The sequence below is a fragment of the Aquarana catesbeiana genome, linkage group LG05, assembly GCF_042186555.1.
Source record: "Aquarana catesbeiana isolate 2022-GZ linkage group LG05, ASM4218655v1, whole genome shotgun sequence".
In the NCBI taxonomy this organism is placed as follows: domain Eukaryota; kingdom Metazoa; phylum Chordata; class Amphibia; order Anura; family Ranidae; genus Aquarana; species Aquarana catesbeiana.
This window is the reverse complement of record NC_133328.1, coordinates 81,914,851-81,939,965: the sequence shown is the minus strand read 5'-3', so window position 1 is coordinate 81,939,965 and position 25,115 is coordinate 81,914,851. Positions and strand designations below refer to the sequence as shown.

At 41.6% G+C, this 25,115-nt stretch overlaps 1 protein-coding gene across 8 annotated transcripts in view; it reads right to left on the bottom strand.

Annotated features, from left to right (window-relative positions):
- Window positions 1-25,115, bottom strand: part of DIP2C (disco interacting protein 2 homolog C) — a 751,814-nt gene that overhangs the window by 465,790 nt on the left and 260,909 nt on the right. For 7 of the 8 annotated variants that reach the window (XM_073629914.1, XM_073629915.1, XM_073629910.1 and 4 more), the window contains exon 2: window positions 2,479-2,547. The exons of the other annotated variant lie outside the window; for it this stretch is intronic. In XM_073629914.1, the coding sequence (XP_073486015.1) occupies window positions 2,479-2,547 (69 nt within the window). The remainder of the gene's footprint in view (window positions 1-2,478; window positions 2,548-25,115) is intronic. 8 annotated transcript variants of the gene reach the window in all.

The window sequence follows — 25,115 nt, the reverse complement described above, 5'->3', positions numbered from 1 at the left end:
GACTGTGTGTAGGCTCCATCACACATTTTCCATAGAAATTTCCAACACACAAAGTTTGAGAGCTTGCTATAAAATTTTACGACAACAAAATCCGTTGTCGGAAATTCCGATCGTGTATACCGTGTATACACAAATCCGACGCACAAAGTGCCACGCATGCTCAGAATAAATTAAGAGACGAAAGCTATTGGCTACAGCTCCGTTTATAGTCCCAACGTACATGTTTTACGTCACCGCATTCAGAACGATCAGATTTTCCGACAACTTTGTGCGACCGTGTGTATGCAAGACAAATTTGAGCCAACATCCGTCGGAAAAAATCCATGGATTTTGTTGTCTGAATGTCCGATCAATGTCCGACCGTGTGTACAGGGCATAAGAAGTTTGGCAATTCTAAGAACAAGGCTCTACACATACCACCCAACAGTGTGCCCACTACTCAAATATTCAATGAAAACCCAGATTGCAAACCAAAAATCAACATATCAAACACATTTTCATACATTGGGGCAACTGCTACAGAGCATGGGGTTATTTATGATATGTGAAAGGAGACATACAAAATATATAGCACAGCATTAGAACCTAAAGACAGGAAAATTACAGTTACTAATGCATTTTCAAACTTTACTTCATACACAGTTCTCCTTGACTCAGGCTTCCAAATATTGGGTTTAGTCATAATGGATGATGAACATCTAGCTGAATGTTCTCCCCCACACCCGGCAGCACCGGGTATTTACTAAGGGCTCTAATGCATGGCAAAGGCAAGTATCAGCAGGTGAGGGGTTACACTTTAAAGAGAACCTATCATTTTGTCCTGAATAGGCAAAATGGTAAAGTCCTTATAAGGACTGACAAAAAGGCATGGCAGCTGGCTAGACAAGTATCGACTTTCTTTACTTAAGTCAGTAGTTATTAGGCCTTGTTCACTTGAGCTTTAGCAAGCATAAAAGAGTGGTGTGTGCGGCAAGCTTTTAAAAACCTTAGGCAAACTTCAAGAAGCTTTCTGATGCTGTCAAAGAACCAGTTAGTTTCCGTATGGGGATGACACAGATCTTAACGAGAGTTCTGTCACTTCAAAAAGGCTGATAGCAAGCTTCAGCACTACTTGTGGAAAGCCTGCTGAAACCTACAGGACAGTCAACACTCCCAATTAGGATCTGTGTTTAACACCCACATGGTGGAACCAAATTTTTTTTAAAGGCTTAACAAGTCCGCATAAAATTGACGAAAGCTTTACAAATACCTTGTGAAAGCTTGCTATGCAGACACCTTTTATACAAGCTGAAGCCGTGTGAACAAGGCCTTAGGCCAGAGGGGTGAATTAAAAAAAAAAAAACGAAAAGATTCTTCCATCCACACAAATGAAGTGTATGGAACAATCACCCCCACCCTTCGTGACATTGTACTCTGATAGTGGCACCTGCCATTGTCAGAATACATGGATCAGCGCCTGCAGGTAATTGGCTGCAGCTGTTGATCAATGGAAATTTTCCCAGCATGTCCCTTCAACATAAGTCAAACAGTGGAGGAGCTCACACATTGATAGAAATTGGCCAGTCCCTGCTGGACCGAACATATTTTGATCAGTGTATGACTAGCTTTAAAGTGACTTGGGTGTCAGGGCTACAGGGAACAGATAAAAGTTACAAAAAGATGCCTGTGCCCACTTTTGATTCATGGTGCCATTTTTTTATTATTATTTTTAATTATTATTTAATTAAAATTATTAAATTATAAAATTATTATTTTATACAACATTAATCCAATATATCACTTTATCCTGTAGCCATTCTTACTTTCCAGATTTCAGCTTACAGGAAAGCCATTTTATTAAGTTACAGACCTCAACAGGGGTATCATGATAAAGTTTTGTGTGAACAGTGAAAGCATTTCTATTGTATTCAAGTCACCATGAATTGTGCTGTTTTGGCCAAGCCACAGCATTGGTTATCTCATTTTCTTAAACAAAACTTTACCCCAGGTGAGTTGTGTTATTAAGGACAATGGCTGCCCCACAGTCAGAAGTCAGTAGTGAAAATGAACGCAATACAGCACTGTACAAATGGAAGTATTAAAAACTAAAAGCAGAATGGGTTTTGTGTTTATTTCTCCATTTCATTTTGCCACTTTGTCATTAAAATAACAGTGTGTGTAAATTTAGAATTTCACATAGAATGCCGCATAGCATTAGTCGTAGCAGTCAGATCAATAGGTAATCAACAAGTGAAATGACATGCCAGTGACTGGTATTTCATGTCACAGTGATTAGACCACGAACAGGCTTCTGGCTCACTTTTTAAGACTAATTTCTCTTTGTCGCCATGAAGGGGCTTCCTGATTGGCACACACCCCTAAGCACAACATTGCATGATTGCAGAAATAAATCACAGCGATTACACTGGCAAAGAGGACGTCGCAAACACACCACAAACACAATCAAAAAAGTTGAAAATATGTATGAATCCTTCTTACATAATGCTGCTGTTTTCCAAGACCTCCCATGCCATCTCATTGCTGAGGGACCCGAGATACATGGATGACCTGGAAAACAGTTATTGTGGAAGAGAAAGCTAGTAAAATTCAACTTCAAAAGGCAATACATTATTTAAATTCATTAAACTTGCCCTTTCATATAAAAAAACATAAAACTATAGAAAAATTAATACCAAAGAAAAATAATTGATATTACAATAATTTTTTTTCCATATACTAATTCAGTTTAGGCCAGTTTTGAGAATAAAGTTTGTTGCCTTTTTGGAAGGTGCATTGAATGCTGGACCCATAACAGCTAGTCTACCACGCTGTCCTGTGATTAGTGGATGTGTGTGAATGGGGCTAGGGGCTATGTGTGGAGAACACATTTTGTAAGGTAACTTCATTCAATTTTTCCATTTTGTTATCAATGACTAAACCTTCACCCACCCACCCGCTTTAATTTCAATTCTCTAAAGTATAACCAAAGGCAAAACTTTGTTTTCCCCATTTTGGATAGAGTAAGGGAGGGTTATAACTCCTGTCAGTTTCATTTATGAAAAGGAAGATTTCCCTTCACTTCCGGTCCCTTAGCTAAAACAAAAAGTGAGAGGAGATCCATCCAAAGTGAGGGAATTCCTGGTTGTCACTAGAACTAGTGTCCCAATTAGAAGATTTCCTCCATTTCTGTTTTGGTGACAACCCAAAATTTGTAATGGAATCAATAAAGGAGACACAGACATCAAATAAAAAAAACTGACGTGTTCTAATCCCTCTCCACCTCATCCTAAAACTAAAAAAAGTTGCCTTTAGTTATACTTTAATTGTCACAGATTTTGTTGCATTCTTTATTAATACACTCTGCAGTTTTAACCTTTCTAAACCTTTCTTTATTTCATCACACAAATGTGGAACATTTTGGTAAGTCACATTGTCTGCTTTTGCATAATGGGAACCTGTGGTCAAGCTTTGGATATTCAAGTATTTACATATACTTAATAAGTAGAAAATGAGCTTTAAAACAAGCCCTTACTGACTTTTGTATCTGCGGGCACTCTGGAGCAGTTCATTCTTTCTGCAAAAGTACGGAAGCTATTCAAGTCAACTCAGGCAGCTCAGCTCCCTCTGCTTCCCATCCCAGCATTGACTTGGCAGACTTCTAATCTCTAAAGTAAACAAGTAATGTGTGCTCAGTGAGAGGAGAGCAGGGTAAGCTGAGCTGCTGAGAGACTTAACTTCAGTGCTTCTGCTGTGAAATTTGAGAATTCATTGCTCCACAGTGACTGTAGCTACATTGATCAGCAAGGGCTATTTGTTAAGCTTGTTTAATTTTTGTTAAAGTGATTCTAACAATTCACATGAATAAAATCCATAAGATAAATCAATAACAATTCCATTATTAGTTTTTTACAAAAAATTTGCATAACCCCACATATTTATGTACCACATATCTCCATCATACGGATACCCAATTGTAGCGGGGAGTGTGCTCTTCTGCATCATGTGGCCATAGGTTTCGGGACTACATGTCCCATCAGCTTTTGTGTTCCAATTCACTTGCTGATGCGTTGGCCAGCACAACCCAATCAGCAGAAGACTACATGTCTGTGCTTCACCTCCAAGACATGCCTGTGCTCTGCCCCCCATCGAAGGGATTGAAATCCGCTCCAGGCTGCTATTTATTTACACGTCAGACTGCCTGTGATGTAGTCCAAAGTGCAAAGCACGAACGCACGGATGTCTCTGTCAGAACCTGAGCTCAGGAAGACAGACGGAAGAGGTTGCTTAAGCGGAGAAAATACAATAAAGCTAGCACTGAGAAAAGCAGTTTAAGGATATACAGTATGTAATGGACAGGCTATGGACAAATTGTGTTGTCCATAGCCTGGCCACAGGTTCACTTTAAGGTGGGCCAAATCTCCAAGGCTTTGGCATTCAGTTGGTTGAAATTTTTGGCAACTGCCAGGTTTATTTCATTTTCAATTCTGGCTTCATAAAAAGATAAATCTGTGGACTTGACCTACCCACCTAAATTTGTGTAATGTTTGTGGTGCGTATTAATGGTACAACTATTTCCTTTTTTTTTTTTCGCAGTAAAGTCATTTTATTTTCATCCGTTGTTGTGGTCACTTCCTGTTTACATTTACTTGAGCAATGACTGCTTGCCATTTCTCAGGGTAGGCTCCCTGATGGCAACAACAATAGATCCTGTGTGCCACCATGGCTTGTTGTAATCTCCAAAGAGTGTGGATTAGAAGATTACAATACAAGAGCACAATTTCAAAACAGGGACACAGCATTGTTACACAATTAACAGAAAGTGCCTGAATAAGGATCTTTATGGCAGGGGCACCAGGAAGATTTCTAATGAAAGTGGCAAATTTAAAGGTGAATTCCAGGTAAGGTATATTTTTACATAGTTACATTAGTCCAGCTTGAACCAATGTACCTATGGCCTTTACAATACCTGGAATTCATCTTTAAAAATATTGAACGCTGAAATGGATTTTGAAATGACAACATGTTAAAGCTTATATGAGAGCTTAGTATTTGGGTTTACAGAACACGAATTTGCTGAAAGCAAATATTCTTATAGATGATGTCTATGGTTCTTTACATCCCATATTTCTAAAGTTTTGTCAAATCCTTGCTTTATTAAAAAATAATAAAAAAAACTTTTTGCCACATTACACAAAATAAACTACAAAATTTAAACTAAAAAGGTAAAAATGTGTAGAGTAACATGTGCATCCAGATATGGGCTCCTCCGCACAACAAAAACAAAAAAACAAGCAAAATATAAGCAAAAACTGTTGGTATTTTGATTTGATTGATTTTAACCACTTCAGGTCTGCCCTATAGCAGTTTTACTGTTACAGGGCGTCACCTGTGCAGCGGATCACATTATTTATATATATATATATATATGTGTGTGTGTGTGTGTGTGTGTGTGTGTGTGTGTGTGTGTGTGTGTGTGTGTGTGTGTGTGTGTGTGTGTTCAGGCTCTCCCGGGTAGGGGGTGTGCATGCACGCCGCCGGCGGCTCACTTTTGCTGCAGTTACACACAGCAGAAGCCGATCAGCAGGTGTGCGGTACACGATGTCTGCCGGCAACCGCCGATTAGGCAGCGTAAAACAAGGCAGATCGCCATACTGACAGGAGGGAAGGGATGGCAATACATTCCATCTCTTCCCCTAGTAAAAGCACCTCCCACAGTATAGCAAAACACTGGCTAAGCACACACTTATCCCTTTGATCGCTCCTGATGTTAACCCCTTCCCAGCCAGTGTCAATAGTACAGTGACAGTGCATATTTTTTAGCACTGATCACTGTATTTGTGTCACTGGTCCCCAAAAAGTGTCAAAAGTGTCAGAATGTTCGCTGCAATATCGCATTCCCACTATAAGTCACTGATCACCGCCATTAGTAGTAATAAATAAATAAAAATATCAAATAGTTTATAGACACTATAACTTTAGCGCAAACCAATCAATATATGCTTATTGGGATTTCTTTTTATTAAAAATAAGTAACAATATATATTGACCTAAATTTATGAAGAAATTCGATTTTTTCTATTTTTTTTTTAAATGTTTTATAGCAGAAAGTAAAAAATATTGTTTTTTTTTTCAAAATTGTCAGTCTTTTTTTGTTTATCAGCATTCCGACCAGCCGCCGCAGTTATACTGCGGCAACATAGCTTGGCTGCGCGAATCGCCGTCATGGTGCGTCGGTACCATTGACAGCCACTAGGGGGCACATGCGCGCCCCCTGAGTCGATGCGAGTGCCCGGCGGTCTCGATCACGCCGGGCTCCCGCGATCGCTCGGGGCACATGGAGAACTCGGAACTGTGTGTGTAAACACACAGTTTCCGGTTCTCTGAGGGGAGAACTGACAGATCATCTGTTCATACAGAGTATGAACAGATGATCTGTTAGTTTCCCTGCACTGTCCACATCCCCCTTCAGTTAGAACCCTTCCTAGGACACACATTAACCCCTTCACTGCCCCCTAGTGTTAACCCCTTCACTGCCAGTGCCTTTTTTACAGTAATCAATGCATTTTTAATCACACTGATCGCTGTATTAATGCTAATAATCCCAAAAACGTGTCAAAATTCCACCATAATGTCTCAGTCACAATAAAAAATCGCTGATCGCCGCCATTACTAGTAAAAAAAACAATTATTAATAAAAATGCCATAAAACTAGCCCCTATTTTGTAGACACTATAACTTTTGCGCAAACCAATCAATATATGCTTATTGTGATTTTTTTTTTTTTTTACCAAAAATATGTAGAAGAATACTTATTGGCCTAAACTGAGGAAAAAAATGTTTTTTTTATATATTATTTGGGGATATTTATTATAGCAAAAAAGTAAAAAATTATGCATTTTTTTCAAAAATGGCGCTCTTTTTTTGTTTATAGCGCAAAAAATTAAAACCGCAGAGGTGATCAAATACCACCAAAAGAAAGCTCTATTTGTGGGAAAAAAAAGGACGTCAATTTTATTTGGGAGCCACGTCGCACGACTGTCAGTTAAAGCAACGCAGTGCCGAATCGCAAAAAATGCTCTGGTCTTTGGCCAGCAAAATGGTCCGGGGCTTAAGTGGTTAAAGAATAATCATTCCAAAATAAAAAAGTAAACAAATCAAAGTATTTCAATCAAAATAATTGGCTGGTATGGAAAATTTGGGGCGCAAGGAACTGTAAAGCATGCTCTACACTGGTAGGGGGTCACAGGCCTCCAATAAGAGGAGGCCCATAGAACAGAAGGTCTCCATATAACACAATGGTTTTCTGCTTTCATATTTTCTCCCCCCCCCCCAACTAGAACTTGAACTTTTCTATTTTTTATAAGTTTATCTACACAGATGGGAATTGCTAGGTGCAATTAGCAATTTATCTTCCAGAAAACATTTCATTCTAAAGCATATCGGAATAATGCCTTGAGAGAAAAAAAAGATTTGGGGGGAGGGGTGGGGAGACCAATTAGGCTACATTCACATCTGTTTTGTATTCAGTGGAAGCAGTAAAACTTTTAATACGTACATTAAGAGGAAAAAATCGACTGAATAAAAAAAAATAATAATAATAATGAATCTGACCTGCCAAGTTCTCTCAGGTACATCGCAAAATTAAACTTGAACTGCACAGAGCATGAATTGAGATTCTCATTAATGACACCTCATTTTAAAGAACATTTAACAAATGCTTGAATAAGCAAAGGGAAACTATAAAAAGTTTCTGTTCAATTACATTTTAATTTTTTTAATTTTACAAGTTCATAAAGCAGTGTTTTTATATTATAAATTGCTATCAGGACATTTAGACCCCTTTCACACTGGAGCGGTTTTCAGGTGCTTTAGCGCTGGAAATAGTCTCTGCTAAGCACCTGAAAACCGCCTCCCATGTGACTTTCCACATGGGCGGCGTGCTTGCGGGACGTTCCAAAAATGTCTTGCAAGCAGCATCTTTGGGGCGGGTTGGGTGTGCCGTATTTAGTGCTCCCAAAACGGAAACGCCACAACGCTGGAGTTTTTAACCCCTTCTTTGGGGTTAAAAGCCCCACCCCCGCTAGCGGGCTAAAAGCACCGCTTAAACAGTGGTAAAGAGCTGCTAAAACGAGTGACGCTTTACCGTGAACGTGGTCGTGGCCCCAGTGTGAAAGGGGTCTTAAGGTTGCAAAGCATGCTGAGCTGTCTATCAATAAAGCACAGCATTACCTGCATGCTTTGTTGTCATATGGAAATTTCCTTTTTCAGCTAAGAGTGAGGGAGAGGGGCGACTGCTATTCAGGTCCATATTTAGCTGCAGAAAAATTTAGTATCAAATATAAAATAAAATAATATAATAATATATAATAATATAAAATATAAAACATAGGTATGTAACATTTCATACGGATAAGATATCAGCTTACAGTCGTTAATTGTGCTGGCTGCATTAGTTTTCCTTTTTTGTTGGCTTTATTCTACCCTGTGTTCTGGTGATTATGCCACCTCACTTATTTGCTTGATGATAAATATAATAAGAGATTACAACCTTTTGTCTATATCAGAACCTAGGCAATCTTGGTGATCCTTTTTTGCTTTTTTCTCACCTGGTGATCCTGCCAGTAACACACATCCTGACTCAAGCCCAGTACACACTACCGTTTTTTTTTTCATGCAACCCAAAAACCGGCAGCTCTGGTTGGAGCCTCTGTACTAACCATGCGAGGTTTGTTCAGCGATATCCCCCTCTGAGCAATTGTGCTCTGACAAGGGGAGACGGCCCCCCCACCAGAACACTCTGATCAGCGCTCTCTGCTATTGGCTGAGATCGCTGATTGGGAGTCAGTCGGATGCTGGTTTTCCAGCATGCATGTCCGACAGACCGACATACACACGGGCAGAACGTCGGGTGATATTTTTTGTACTGGCAAATGTCTCCGGACATTTTGCCCATGTGTACAGGGCTTTAGGCTCCTTGCACAGGAGGGCATCTACAGTAGCTGCTATGAGTGCCTCAGTGTTTTAGAATGGCTGGGGGGCACATGTGCCTGGCCAGGCCTGCTGCCTGTAACTTGTCAAAGTCTATGGCAACCTGCAGATGGATGGAACAGAAGGCTGTACTGAGTGGTACTTGAGATTCGGACCCTATGCGTTCAGGAATAAATGTCCGGAATCCAGTTCCAACCAGCCTGCCGTAGACTTTGACAGGCAGCAGTGCTGGATGCTGTACCTGTGCCTCCTGGGCACACTAAAATGCAGGGAGGCAAGCACAGCAGGAAGATGCCCTTGTGTGCAAGGGGCCTTAATGCATTTCTTATCCTAACACTTCATATTCCTGATATGCGCCTGCTGTACCATGTACTTGTATGAAAAAGTATCCTGTTCTCTTTGTATTGCTTTCTTTATGTGAAATCCCTGGTGTTTCTGCCAGTCCCTCTGCTTTCCTATCAAAAACTGACTACACTTAGCAGGAGAGCACACTGTGGTCAGTTCTATAGCTGTGCTAGGACCCCGGTGAGCTCTCCTCCAATGATCAGACTTGTCCTGACACGCCCCCGCTGCACAGCCATTCACTGGGAAGCTCAGTGTTCTGCTGCTTCTCCTCCTTCTTTCCCCCAGTGAATGTGATCACTTATAAAAAAAAGGGAAAAAAGGTATTAATAATGTTTTTTTATATCTATACACAAATGTTTTGCCTTTCATTTCATTTTAAACTGAATGGGTTGTTTTACAAGGTTATCATTTACAATCACTTTAAGGGGACAATTCTCACTCACCACACCGTATCTATTAGGAGCAGCATTGTCATCCTAGACCAGGGGTGCCCAACCACTGACCTCCTCCGATGTGGCCCGCCACATCTTGCTCTGAGATGGCGGCTCAGCAAGCCCAGACCGCGGGCTCCCGACCCGCCATCTCCGAGTAATAGTGCGAAGAACGGAGCCGCCACTAGAGGAAGCAGAGCCGATGCTTCCTGTATAGCGCCGGCTCCTTCACAGGCGGAGTGATACCAAATGTACTCCACCTGTGACAGGAAGCATCTCTACTGCAGCCGCATGCTTCTGTCACACTAAAGCACGGGAACCCGCGATCTCGGACAGCAGCCAGCAGTACCAGTATCAGCCACCACTACCAGTCAGCAGTAACCACCAGCAGTACCAGCCAGCAGTACCAGTATCCACCAGCACCCGCCAGCAGTACCAGTACCCATCAGCAGTACCAGCCAGCAGTACCAACCAGCAGTACCAGCCAGCAGTACCAGCCAGCGGTATCTGCCAGCAGTACCCAACAGCAGTACCAGCCAGCAGTACCAGCACCTGTCCACAGTACCCAACAGCAGTACCAGCCCTGGAGGACAGCCAGCAGCAGCCACCAGTTATAACCACCTGGGGGACAGCAGCAACCAGCTGCAGGAATCCTGAGGAAGAAGTGAAGATTGAGGTCAGTTGAGATGCAGGTAAACCACTGTGCATCAGTGTGAAAGCAGCCTTAGGCCCCTTTCACACAATCGGTCCGATCGGGTCTGCCTGTCTGTTTTTCAGGCAGACCTAATCAGACCCTCCATTCACCTCTATAGAGCGGCAGATGAAAACAGACTCGTGTCCATTTACACCCGCCTATCTGCAATCCGATCTGCTTAAAAAAACAGAAGGGGATCTGTCCCCTTCTGTCTGAGCAGATCAGAGGGCCCTTAGGGTAGAGCGGGCTGCTTCCATGTCTGCTCTACATATGCAGAGTGGACACAGACCTGCCATCCGCCCGTTACGCTCATTGTGGCCCGCGACCTGTTACCATGTCGCTAAAGTGGCCCTCGCTCCTCAAAAGGTTGGGCACCCCTGTCCTAGACTGTTCTCCTGATTTGGACTACTAACACCACCTCCTTTTTTCATCTCCATTACATAGAGAAGAGGTGTATTGTAGTTCACAGATGTTAGCTGGGAAAGCTGATAACATTTGAGATATCAGTTCAGTACACAGGAAGTTACAAGGACACAAATTCTGGCATCAACAGGTTTTATCTGTACTTACAGAAAATGAACTCTATTGCAGTCTCCACACCCAAGGACCACTAAGGCTGCAATATGTTTATACTTGGGTTTTTGGGTTTACATAGGTTTTAAAATAGAATTAAATAAAATATTAAAATGTATATTGTGTAGCACTGAATAAAAATATTAACAACATGTAAATAAAAAAAATTACTATAGAGTTTCTTTTACAAATGTAGTATTAACCACTGTTTTTTTGTTTTTTGCATACGGCAATAGCAACTGTAATAAACATTATTATTTTTTTACACCCAAAAAAAACTATGTAGGTACACAAAGAGATAACCACAGAATGAACAGGCTGCATGCAATTGATCCTGTAGAAGGTCACTGCTGTTTCCTTCATAAATTTGCTTTCGTTCTCTATATATTTCTCAGAAGTTATATTTAGAATAGGAGTGTTTATTCTGCATGTCTTTCTAGACACTGATGGGCACCTCTGTTCCCATAAATGTTTTCTTCAGTGCTTTTCGTAATACTTTAATCTTCCTGTCATCAGAATGCTGCAATACTAAAGCACAATATCCAAGCTCACAAGATTAAATCCCAATACATTAATCTGTTTGCACTCAGAAGACTTAAATATCCTTATTAAATAAGAATACAAGCATCAAATATAATAACACTAAAAGTGATAATAACAGCAATAAAAATTAATAAAAGTAACACCATAACTGTCACATTTACAAGCAGTATCTTATGGGCAGATAATGATAGATAGCTGCTTCTTCACTTACACATGGTCCCTATACAGGACATACCATTTCATCTTCTCTTTTAGCCATAAAATTGCCTAATCCCCCTTTCTAAAAATAAAAATTAAGACAAAGATGAAATCAGCAATACCGTTAGCTGCAGTTTTGTTTCTATTTGTTCAACTGCAAAATAATTTTCCTAAGCTACCAATTACACTGATTGTAACCAACACTGAAAAGCTCAGTTGGGCCTGGAGCAAGCTGGGATAAAAATGAGGACATGTCATAAACTTGGTTTGTTTCCAATGTTGCAATGGCATAGGAAGACATAAGGAAAGAAACCAGGATATATCCAAAATAGAAAAAGGGCAGGAAACATGAAGTTGGATATAAGAGATGCAACAAGAAGAGCCATAGGACAAGACGTTTTTTTGGGGGGGGGAGCCAAAATATAAATTTTATAAAATATAGCACTGGTGCAGGTAATTTGATGATTTTACTTACTGCTTAGAGTGGTCTTTCAATGCTGTCCCCATTGAGATACCCTCACCCTAATCTGAGCAAATATACCCAGTTATACTTGTACAGATGATACACCAGTAGACGGGGCATTTAAATAAGAAGTATGGGAATAATTTTTTTTAAATCATACTTACCTGGGTGACCCCCGCTGGCTCTGACACTGCAAACCGATCAAACACCGCTGATCGTTCGGTTCTCAGGGCTCCATGAGCAGAAAGCTGCTGACTGTCACCGGCTCTCTACTCTGGCTCACTGGAGCACTGGGCTGTGGAGGGAGTGGGAGCGGCCGACTCAAGAAGCTGGGCCGGTGCTGGTCCAGGCATGTGGACGGATCCGGACCATATGGTCACGATCTTGCCCGAGCCTGGACAGGCTCTGTGATGTCAGCCAACTTCAGCCCGCTGTCTGCTGAAAACGGCTTACCGGTGTGCAGAATGAACTGCACTCCTGTGATCCATAGGAGAAGTACAGCCAGACCAGCTTTGGCTGTACTTCTCCTTTAAGCATAAATGTTGAACTGTAAAACAAAAATAAATCTCCTTTGGGAAAAAACTTCCTCTTGCTCCTAGCAGTTTTTATTCTCTTTACGTTGCTGTGTACACACTTTGCTCATTACTGGCATTCATAAAAGGCTGAGGAAAAAGAAGCCAGGTTAAGTTTTGATGTAACCTCATCTATGGCTGCCCAATGGCAAAGTTGAAAATCACCAGATATTGTAGGAGATTGGGCGAAGATTTGAGTTGTAGTGGGAAAAAAGCCTTCAAAAGAACCTTAATAATACTTACCATTTTGGCTGCTCATCACTTCAATATTATCGCTCTTGCTGAGAGTACAGGCTAGTAGGGTCTGTGTTGTGGTTGTGTGAGATGCCTGCATCCACTGTGGTTTCTTCCAATAGCTGCCACCCCATAAGTGTGTCTCTGTATCTACAGTGGATGCAGGCATCCCACACAACATAGAAGTGTTGGATGTTGCTCCTCCTGGCCAGTATAGCTCTCCAAGAGTACAAAGACTGGAGTTATGGGCAACGAGACTGGTAAGTATTAAAGAATAATTCTAGGTATGGTATATTTTACTTGGACCAATGTACCTATGCATATACTATACCTGTGCGACCCCTCTAGAAGCTAGAACTCAGTGTAGTAGACACCACTACTCCAGTGATCTCTAACTTCTGGGTCCTGCCCTGAGCAGCGGCCTTGTTGCATTAATAACACAGGATGTCAACTGCTTTTCACAAGTGTCTGAGAATAGTTTGCATTTTCTCAATGAATGCAAAGTGTTCTCTGATTGGACAATGTGGACAGGTGAGGCAGTGACATCATGCTCTCCACCTCGTCCAATCAAAAACTTTGCATTCATTAGGAAGATGCGAACCAATATCTGAAAGACACCTGTGCAAAGCGGTTGACATCCTGTGTTCATAATGCAGCAAGGAGGCTGCCCGTAAGCTAATGGAGATCATGGAAGTAGCAGAGTCTATTAGGGCTCGTTTACACTTGCTTCAAAGCAAGGCTTCAGACTTACTTTGTTAAAGCTCTCTGAGCTCTCAAAGCTCCCGTCACTAAATAAAATGGTTAGCTTACAGTCCTGTTTACACCTTGCTTTTGCTTGGTTCGATGAGGCTTTGATGGGGCTTCGATGAGGCTTTGATGGGGCTTCAAGCGAGCTTTACCATAGACTTCTATGGAGGCTTTGAAGCACCACTAAAGCGACATGGAGTAAAATTTGTGAAGTGAAGCCAAAGCAAAGCAAAACGAAAGCAAAGTGTAAATAGGACTGTAAGCTAACCATTTTAGTGACAAGGGCTTTGACCAGCGTTCAGAGAGCGTTACCAAAAGCTGTCCAAAGCCTTGCTTTGAAGCAAGTGTAAACTAGCCGTTAATGTGTGTTGAAGCCAAAGCAAGTGTAAATGAGCCCTTACAGTGATTTCCAGTCTTTAGAACAGGGGTCTCAAACTGGCGGCTCTCCAGCTGTTGCGAAACTGCAAGTCCCATCATGCAATCTGCCTGTGGGTGTCATGCGTGTAACGGTTAGCCTTGCAAAACCTCATGGAACTTGTAGGGATCCTACAGGTATGGTATACGCATAGTTACATTGGTTCAAGCTGGACCAATGTAACTTTGTAAAAAATGCCATACTTTCATCTGCAACTTTTCTTTACAAGCTTTAAGGCAGGGGTGTCCAACCTGCTGCCCAAGGCAGCTATGAACTGCGACCCAACACAAAATCGTAAACTTAAAAATGGTGAATATTTTTTTTTTTTTTTTTGTAAGAGTGCGTTTACACTTTGCGAACTGAAGAAAATTTTTACAGTGTATTTTTAATGGATTTTTATAAGTTTTATCTTCCCAAAAAAAAAAAAACTCCACTCTTCACAATCACACCTTATTCCTATCACCAGTTTTCAGCAACACCTATATTTGTGAGCAACTATATTCAAGTATGAAGCTCATGAAGGGCAAAATTAGACCCAAAATATCTGATGAGCACCTTGAGAATCCAATTGCTACTACATCCATCCAATCAGATATTGATGTGTTCGTTTATCAAAAACCGTGTCAAATATCGCACTAGTTTTATGTTGCCCACTTTTACAATACAAAATATTACAATAAAATAAGTTTTTATTGCTCAGATAGGTACATTATCCATACTAGTGATCATTAACTTGCGACCTGACCGGCTTTTTTCTGCTCATCAGCTATCCTTATTATTAATGTATTTTATGTGTGACCCAGGACAATTCCTCTTCTTTCAGTCCCAGGACCCAGGAAGGTCAAAAAGCTAGACACCCCGCTTTAACCACTTCAGCTCCGGAAGGTTTTACCCACTTCATGACCAGGCCATTTTTTACGATACGGCACTGCATTGCTTTAACCGAAAATTGCGACACTGTATCCAAATAAAATTGAGGTCCTTTTTTTCCCACAAATAGAGCTTTCGTTAGGTGGTATTTGATCACCTCTGCGGTTTTTATTTTTTGCGCTATGACAATTTTGAATAAAAATTAAAAAAAACAATATTTTTTACTTTCTGCTATAAAACATTCCCAATAAAAAAAAAAAAAAAAAAAAAAAATCGAAATTTCTTCATCAATTTAGGCCAATATGTATTCTGAAGGGGTAACAAGAAATTCTGCGCAGCCAATGAAAAAATACCAATGAGCAGCTAACACGACCAATTACATATACAAATGTAAACAGAACAAAAATTATGTGAAAATCAACATAAAGTCCAACAAATGACAGGGATAGCAAGCAAAAACATATAAAAAAGTCCTCCGTATAAGTAAGACTCAAAATGTCAATGACTTTGTGCGAAGAACATGGCCAATATGTAACATCTGAAATGGACACAAAGGGGACACACCACCACCAACTGTAGAAAGGCTTACCAGATGACGTGGACCCAAGAGGGCATACGCTCGATTGGGTCAGGACAGGCTTGAGTGGTGGGTGATGATGGATGTTCTAGGCTAATGATGAGAATGGAGGTCCAAGAGCCAGCTGGGCGAAACGAGCAAAGATTACAGGCATTGGCGATAATACAGGTGCGCAGTTCTGAACATCAACAAACCAGGACCTGACGTCAAGTGGATATAGTGATGGCTGACCCCTTTCCTCAGAGCCTAGGCGGGCAATATGTATTCTGCTATATATTTTTGGTAAAAAAAATCCCAATAAGCGTATATAGAATGGTTTGCGCAAAAGTTATAGCATCCAAAAACTATGGGATTGATTTAGGGACTTTTAATTTTTTTATTAATGGCGATGATCAGCGATTTTTAGCGGGACTGCGACATTGCGGCAGACAAATTGGACACCAAGTGACACCAATACAGTGATCAGTGCTAAAAAAAATGCACTGATCACTGTATAAATGACATTGGCAGGGAAGGGGTTAACACCAGGGGCAATCAAGGAGTTAAGTGTGTGCTTGGGAGGCGATTTCTAACTGTGTGGGGGATAGACAGACTGGAGGAAAAGAGAGATGGTGATCTCTCCTTTGCTCCCTGACAGATCAGCGGTTTGCATGGTTTACATAGACACACCACTGATCCGTCTCTCCACATAACGATCGGCAGGTCGCGGTGGCCGCCAAACTCGCTGACTGGATCCCGCTGTGTCTAATAACAGCAGGGGTGGTGCGCACGCGCTCCCCCTACACAGCGTGCACGAAATCACGTACAGGTACGTGATTTTGCGCAGCTGGGCTGCCCTACCACGGTGGGCGGTCCGGAAGCAGTTAAGGAAAATCAAAGCTGGAGGAACATATTTTGTTCTAGTCTGAGCTGCTCAACTCCAACAATTCAGATTTTTCTCTTCCCCCTAAACATCAGGGACCACTTAAAAAAGCCTTTTTATGGACAGTATTCTATATTGCTAGCCTATGTCTATAGTGGTTAAAACCTTCATAGGGCAGACAGGTGATTTTTTTTTTTTGACAAATAAAGAACACTTTACAATTTAGAAACAGCTTTTCTGCCACTTCATCTATAACTTCCGTATGACTGAACAAAATGATGAACATTTACCTTGTCTGCATTTTTTTCATTTCTGTCTCACTTTAAAGACAATTACAGATATTATTCATAGATGAGATCCGCGCTTCAAGATAAAAGTGCACTTATATACCTGGTTTTCAAATGTAGCTTTAAATGTAACTTCAGAAACTAAAAGGTTTACATTTTTTTCTTTTAAAGAAAAAATGGCAAAAGGGAAAAAAAATGAGTCATTGTCAATGGTTTTTTTTTGGTATTTTTTAAAGGAAATTGCTTTAATTTTGCCTTTAAACATCCTCTAAAAATTGCCACCATTACATTGTTTAAGCTGTCTGAAATGATGAGCAAATTGTTTTCAACAGGTATGCCATGCCATTCAATTTGTCTGGAAGATGGTGCTATTGTCCTGGGAGCAACAAAGTGTCTGCTGTCCCCTCCAATCAGAGTAAGACGCACAATTTCCTGTCAGTGCTTCATGTATGCAGGTAATAATGTGTGTGTGGTACATTGGGGGAGATTTACTAAAACTGGTGCAGCTAGGCATGTTAGCCAATCAGCTTCTATCCTGAGCTTGTTCAAGTAAGCTTTGGCAATAAAACCTACAAGCTGATTGGTTTCTATGCAGAAGTGAGCCTGATTTTGCACTCTCCAGCTTTAGTAAATAAACCCCATTGAGTCCATGTCATTGGCAGATTCGCTATTTTCACAAAATATCTTCAGTGGCAGTCATGACTTTCAAAAGGACACAAATGTCCTTCACAAATCCACAATCATTGGTTAACAATCCCAATTACTAATAAAATTGGTAAATATATAAAAAAAAAAAAACTATAGAAAAAGAGGGACCTTTATTTTTTATGCCTAAAATGTTATGTATCCACAAACAATCATGACCAATAAACATGAAAACAACACAGTACAATTAAACCAATGTTTGATTTCACAGTGCGTTGTGGTAACGTGAAATAAAGACTGCATTTTAAAGTAGAACTAAACCCATCGATTTAACAGTTGTACTGTAACTGTCACATTAGTTATGTCTGTCAAACCATCAAATGGTTGGTGTCATAACTGATTACATGTGTAGCATTATGGGAGTTGAAGATCAAAAAAAAGGCAAGATGGCAGCTTCCATAGCTGAAATATAGGAGGGTTTAGTTCCGCTTTTACACCCGTTTTACTGGATGTTACCACAACACAAGGGTGCAAATTCATCCTTAAATAGTTGTGCTCCATAGAATGAAGGCAGTCATCAGGGTGACCTAGTCAACTAGTCAAAGCCCTCTATTTTAATATAGAAATTAAAAAGAGATATTAAAGCTTTAGGTTTTTTTTAAATTTATTAACAAACATGTTATACTAACCTGCTCTGTGCAATGGTTTTGCACAGAGCAGCCCCGATCCTTTTCTTTTGTTGTCCCCTGCCAGTGCTCCAGGCTCTTCCTCTTCGGCAAGTGCCCCCATGGGAAGCAGCTTTCCGTGTATGCTTGCTCCCGGGCCGCCCTGTCTGCCACCCTCGGCACAGCATTTGATTGACAGCGGTGGGAGCCAATGGATCTGGCTGCTATCAGTCTGCCCAGGGAGGAGGGAGAAAGCAGCAGGAGCCGCTGCTCTTGTGCACATCACTGGATTGGATTGGGCTCAGATCAGTACAGGAGGGGGGGATTTTGCAGTACAGAAGGTTTTTCACCTTAATGCATAGAATTAAAAACCTTAAGGCTTTAGAACAGGGGTCTCAAACTGGCGGCCCTCCAGCTGTTGTAAAACTACAAGGCCCATCACGCCTCTGCCTGTGGCAGCCATGCTTGTAACTGTAAGCCTTGCAATGCCTCATGGGCCTTGTAGTCTTGCAACAGCTGGAGGGCCGCCAGTTTCAGACCGCTGCTTTAGAACCACCTTAACACAAAGTGAATCTGCAAAGGGTCTTCCTGTTAAAATCCACAAGGATGCAAAAACTGGTACATATACCTAAAGTTCCAAACTGAGCAAGCTTATCTTGGGGGATACACCAACCCTCCCCTAAAGGTACAGTGACACACTAGAGGCAATGTCCCCAAGAACAAAAAAGTGATATAGTGCAGCTTAACATTCTTATAAAGTTATGCGGTGGTTACATTAGTTTTCTTTTTTTCAGGCTAAGAACATTTTTAGCAAGTACAGATCCCAGTTGACCTTGCCAGAAATACAACGCGCTGGTCACATCCGGTGAAGTGAAAAAAAAAAAAAAAATACAAACATCCTTATCTTTCTTGAAAAATGACTAATCTCTTAGTGTCACCATTTAATGGAGATAAAAAAAGGCAGACATGTTTGAAGACCAGTCTGGATGACAATTGTGCTACCCTCCATAGATAGTGGAGCAATGTGCATTGTTACCATAGGACAGGAAGTGTGCTATTCACAGGATCACCAGGTGAAAAAAAAAGGAAAAAAAAAAGCCAGAAAGAAAGAAAAACTATAGCAGCCACCACATTTAACCACTTACCGACCGGCTCATGTACATATACATCGGCAGTTTGAAGATGGACATCTCGGTAATGGCAGCAGCTGCCGAGGTATCCATCTTTAGAGCCAGCAGTCCTGTTTACGATAATGGTGGTCTCTGCGGCGGATTTGCCGTGAGATCACCGTTATCGGCAGCGGGAGAGGTGCCCCCCCTCGCCGCTCTCCCGCGCCCTCCGCCGCTTACCAGAGATGTCGGCAGCAGCGGAGGCGATCGGGACCTGTCCATGGCTGTGTATGGAGACGAGTGAGGGGAAGATGGCCCCCACCCGTCTCCATACTATAGCAGGACAGAAGCGACGTCTAAACGTCACTTCCGCCCATACGTCTTAAAGGCACATTTTTCTGTTGTCATTTTTTTTTTTTATATTGCATTTAAGTCCAAATATGAGATTTGAGGTCTTTTTGACCCCAGATCTCATATTTAAGAGGACCTGTCATGCTTTTTTTCTAATACAAGGGATGTTTACATTCCTTGTAATAGGAATAAAAGTGACCCAATTTTTTTTAAGCAGTGAAAAAATAAATCAAATTAAGTAAAATAAATAAGAAAAATTTTTTTTTTTTTTTAAAGCGCCCCGTCCTGACGAGCTTGTGCGCAGAAGCAAATGCATACGTGAGTAGCGCCTGCATATGAAAACGGTGGACAAAGCACACATGTGAGACCTCCTCTGTAACTCAAAATATGCAACCTGTAGAATTTTTTTAAACGTCGCCTATGGAGATTTTTAAGGGTAAAAGTTTGACGCCATTCCACGAGTGGGTGCAATTTTGAAGCGTGACATGTTGGGTATCAATTTACTCGGCGTAACATTATCTTTCACAATATAAAAAAAAAATTGGGCTAACTTTACTGTTGTCTTATTTTTTTAGTCAAAAAAGTGAATTTTTTCAAAAAAAAAGTGCGCTTTTAAGACCGCTGCGCAAATACGGTGTGAAAAAAAGTATTGCAACGACCGCCATTTTATTCTCTAGAGTATTAGGAAAAAAACAATATCTAATGTTTGGGGGTTTTAAGTAATTTTCTAGAAAATAAAACTGTTTTAAACATGTAAACACCAAAATCTCAAAACGAGGCTGGTCCTTAAGTGGAACTGGTAAGCTGCAATACAATACATTTTTGATTTGAGGTATAAATTTACTGTAAAGCGCATCTGTAGCCATCTCAATAAAGTTATATTCATGTTTACAATGCCTGGTTGCGTGAGGGAATATATTTATTACCTGTGACTTTCAAGGCTTTGTAAATAAAACCACCCATTGAAGGCCTATGTAAGGCAGAAGTGGAATGTATGTGGCCACCATATGCTTTGAGTTAGAACAATGCAGCCACTGGCACTACCCTATCTCTCATAAACAGCAACATTTATAGAGCATGTAGGGGGAGGTACTGAGTGAGCAAACATGGTTTTCTGAATTCCTCCCCCAGACCAGTGTCTATATCAGGGATAAGCAATTAGCGGACCTCCAGCTGTTGCAAAACTACAAGTCCCATCATGCCTCTGCCTCTGGGTGTAGTGCTTGTGGCTGTCAGAGTCTTGCTATGCCTCATGGGACTTGTAGTTCTGCAACAGCTGGAGGTCCGCTAATTGCATATCCCTGGTCTATATTATCAGCTTAAAGCTGGCCAGCTTGGCAGGAGCCAATATGTTAACAGAATAGAAGGCAGCAAAAGGTAATCAATGGTCATGAAGATGTGCTCCGAAGCTGGAAGAGGTCACCCCATTCAAAGGACGGTTATTTGGTGAGGCATTTTTATGTCTGCTAGGTGTTAATAATGAGGAGAAAAATCACCTTCCATTTGTTAAGAGTACACAAAAGTTTCGCGACAGCCCTGGCAGAATGTATTTCTTATGAAATAAGTGGTCTGTGTATTTCATTGAGAAGAATGGATTAGTTGCCCCATCTCTGAGTGTTTATAATGCAGCGCAGATCTGCAGTAAACTTGGAATCTGGGAAACGTGGGTTACTATGGAGACTGCTGATTTACTGTGACTATCTTCCTCTCCCTGCATTTTTCAGGAGCTTATCGGGATATAAAGTCATTTTGATGCAGAGATTTAGTTTGTTATCTGTGCAATGGCTTCTCTTCCACCTTTTCCTAAATAAAAACATGCTGGAATTTAACACCATCCAATATTTTACCCCTACATAGTGTTTACATTGGAGCTCCAACCAAACTGTTAAAGCAGATGTCACAGGTAGGCCTCAAATGTACATATTTGCCAGCACACCATGGATCGTCAATTACAGCCAAATCTTTATTGAAGAACGCACTGTCTTCTGTGATGTGATCAATGTTTTGGAGCCGCGCATCTGTACTGATTAAACGATAATGGTACAATCTGGTATCGTACGAAACTTTTTTTCGTACTTGTCCGATCAGATAAAAAAAAAAAAAGTATAAACTGTTGTGATCGGCTCTCGGAAGCTCTGTATTAACGATCAGATTATTGTACTATCGCTTCGAAAGCGGTATTTTTTTTGTACGATTTTCTGATCGTGTGTACGGGGTTTAAGGGTTGCACAGGCACCAAGGTTTACATGACTATGCCATCAGTGAGTCGGCATCTCAATCCAGGAAGTAGATGCTAAACCCATGATAACTGAACAAAGATGCAATTTATAATAGATTTATAAATAATTGTATTGATTTCTAATTGAACGCATAACTGGACTGAATGGGAGATCCATAGGCATAGACAGCTGATATTATATGACAATCCCGATTTTTCCTTTGAGGCTGGGTTCACACTGCCGTGCGAAGCGGCTCACAGCAGGGTCCGGTGCGTCCCCGTTCACGGTTTCAGGTCCAACGTTTTGGCTGAATTCAGACTTGAAACGGACCAGAAGACACACAGGACTCCTGTGGAACTCACTCCACAGCTGTCCCGGAGCGGTGTGAACCGGCTCCATTGAGCGCTGGTCAAAGTCTCCTGACATGCGAATTGGATGCGGGGGAAATCCACATCCAATTTGCAAGAGTGTGAACCCAGCCTAAAGCCTGGCTCAGATACCTCCTGTTTCCTGAAATTTTCCATTAGTCAATGATGCTGCTAATCACAATAGACAACCAATAGGGAGGATCAGGAGGCAGCGTAGCTTAATATTTTCCCATTGGACAACTGTCAGAAAATAAAATCTTGCAGTTTTTTACATTGACTTTTGTATTATTGAACTTTAAAAGGGTTAGTTCACCTTTACAAAAAAAAAAAAAAAAAAAGATGAGGTGCCTGTAGATTGCAACAAACTGTTCATCTCTGACTAAATTTGATTAATGCCCTTGCTATAGGTTTAGGCCACCTAACTCCCAAGGCTGGCTGAAATACTCCCGGGACATTGCTAAGTGAGGCCTAGTCATTACTGCTCACCTCCACCATCACGGAAGTTATCTTTTTCTCAGATTCAAAACGCTTCACATTAGGGGTGCAAGGAATCGTCACCAATCCGTGATCCGAACGGTTCAACCGGTTCGGATCAGCACACACGCGATCTGCGGAGCGCTCCGCTGCCTCGGCATTAGGAAAGGCCACGGCTTCGGCCTAGCTCCGGAGCCATGGCCATCTTGGTACAACCGGCGGCGGCCTAGGTGAGTGGTGCGCTGACGTCATCATCACCCGCCTCAACTGCAAGCAAGCAGACAATCGTAGGGGAGATGTGGATATTAGTGGGGGAGATGTGGATATTAGTGGGGGAGATGTGGATATTACAGTGGGGGAGATGGCGTGGATATTACAGTGGGGGAGATGGCGTGGATATTACAGTGGGGACGGAGATTGTGGATATTACAGTGGGGACGGAGATTGTGGATATTACAGTGGGGACTATATGGTGGTAAGAAAATCCAGTGTTTTGCTAGATACAAGTGGTGTAGTCCATTCTTTAGTGTAAAGCAAAGGCTAGAGTCTTGCAGCCCTCCTCAGAAGAATGGGTGTTCATACAACTATAGAGAAAACAGAAAAAAGGAAGGCGCACCGACCTAGTGCATTACTGATAAAAAATTATTTAATAAAAATATAACAGCAATGGTTCTACTCACAAACATGCGTGAATACAGGCTTTTCATAGCAATCAAAACTGCATCCCTTGGCACCTGCGGACAGGACCTGATGACGGGAGGTACAAGATAGCATCCCAAACAGCTGAACGGCTGACGTCTAATGTCTGCACTAATGTTACCAAGTGCAAGGTAAATCCATTAGCCATACAGAAATAACATCATTCTGACAAATGTCTTAGACAAGATATAACTACATTATTTGCCTAGTATATATTGCCCTAGCTGCAATCTGGCCAATATAGGTGAACCACAACATATATACAGCAGTGCACTGCCCAATCCCCTTAAAGGAAATACCAGACCAAAACCTACCCTCACCAAAATCTCTTCATGGCTCCATGCGGGAGGGGGGGGGCACCACCATCCATTCCATCATCCATGGGGTCCCTCATTAACTGACAGCGCCCGTTGGAACGCACTCTGTCATGAATCCAGGAAGTGTGGGTGTCCCTGCGTTCCAACCCACACTTCTGGATCATGTGGCGTCATAACCAGTCCTGCGTGCGCATCCAGAGTGTATCCGCCATACAGGGAAGCGCGGCCGGAAGTGTGGGTGTGTTTGCATTCCAGGACTGGGTGGAACGGATGGTGGCGCCCCCCCCCCCCCCCTCCTGCATGGAGCCATGAAGAGATTTTGGTGAGAGTAGGTTTTGGTCTGATATTTCCTTTAAGTGGATTGGGCAGTGCACTGCTGTATATATGTTGTGGTTCACCCATATTGGCTAGATTGCAGCTAGGGCAATATATACTAGGCAAATAATGTAGCTATATCTTGTATAAGACATTTGTCAGAATGATGTTATTTCTGTATGGCTAATGGATTTACCTTGCACTTTGAGACATTAGTGCAGTTTGTTGATAAAAGGGGAAAGTTCTGTACCTCTGGTTGGAGCCAGCTCATGTTGATGGGCGTGGCATATTAGGGTGGTGGTTACCTGGGGCGTGGACATGTGGATGCATATTTTGGGGCACACAAGACAGAGGAGCTACAGACCGCCTAGGCTCTGAGGAAGAGGGCACGTCCCAGAAACGCGTTAGCCTTTCAGCTGTTTGGGATGCTATCTTGTACCTCCCGTCATCAGGTCTTGTCCACAGGTGCCAAGGGATGCAGTTTTGATTGCTATGAAAAGCCTGTATTCACGCATGTTTGTGAGTAGAACCATTGCGGTTATATTTTTATTAAAGAATTTTTTATCAGTAATGCACTAGGTCGGTGCGACTTCCTTTTTTCTGTTTTGACTATATGGTGGTGGAATTTTCACAGGTTTTTGTAAATTCAATACATTTTTATTTTGTTGATCCGAAAATGATCCGATCCGTGACTCCTGATCCAAGGAACGATCCGAACCGTGAGTTTTTTGATCCGTTGCACCCTTACTTCACATGCAGTAGCTCTGAGCTCAGCATTTGAGAGCTTGTTTCTGTGATGGAAATGGTAAGTAGTAATGACTAGGCCTCACGTAGCAACTTCCTGGGAGTACTCCAGTCACGCTTTGGTACTGTATGTAAATGGCCTACACCTATAGCAAGGGCATTATTCACCCTTAGTCAGAGCTGCACAGTTTGTTTTTATCTACAGATGTCCCTTATCTGCATAGACAGTTTTTGGTAACTAACCATTTAAATTGACTTAAATTGCCTTCTAGATTTTTTTTTTGAGAAGCAATAAAGTTGCTTTAAAGTGTAACTGCACTTTTGGTAGTAACTACACCTTTGGTATCTTTAATACCTTGCCAAGTACAATGAGGTGCAACAGCTTACCTTTGACATTAAATGGTTTCACAGCTCCACCAGAGACCTACGGA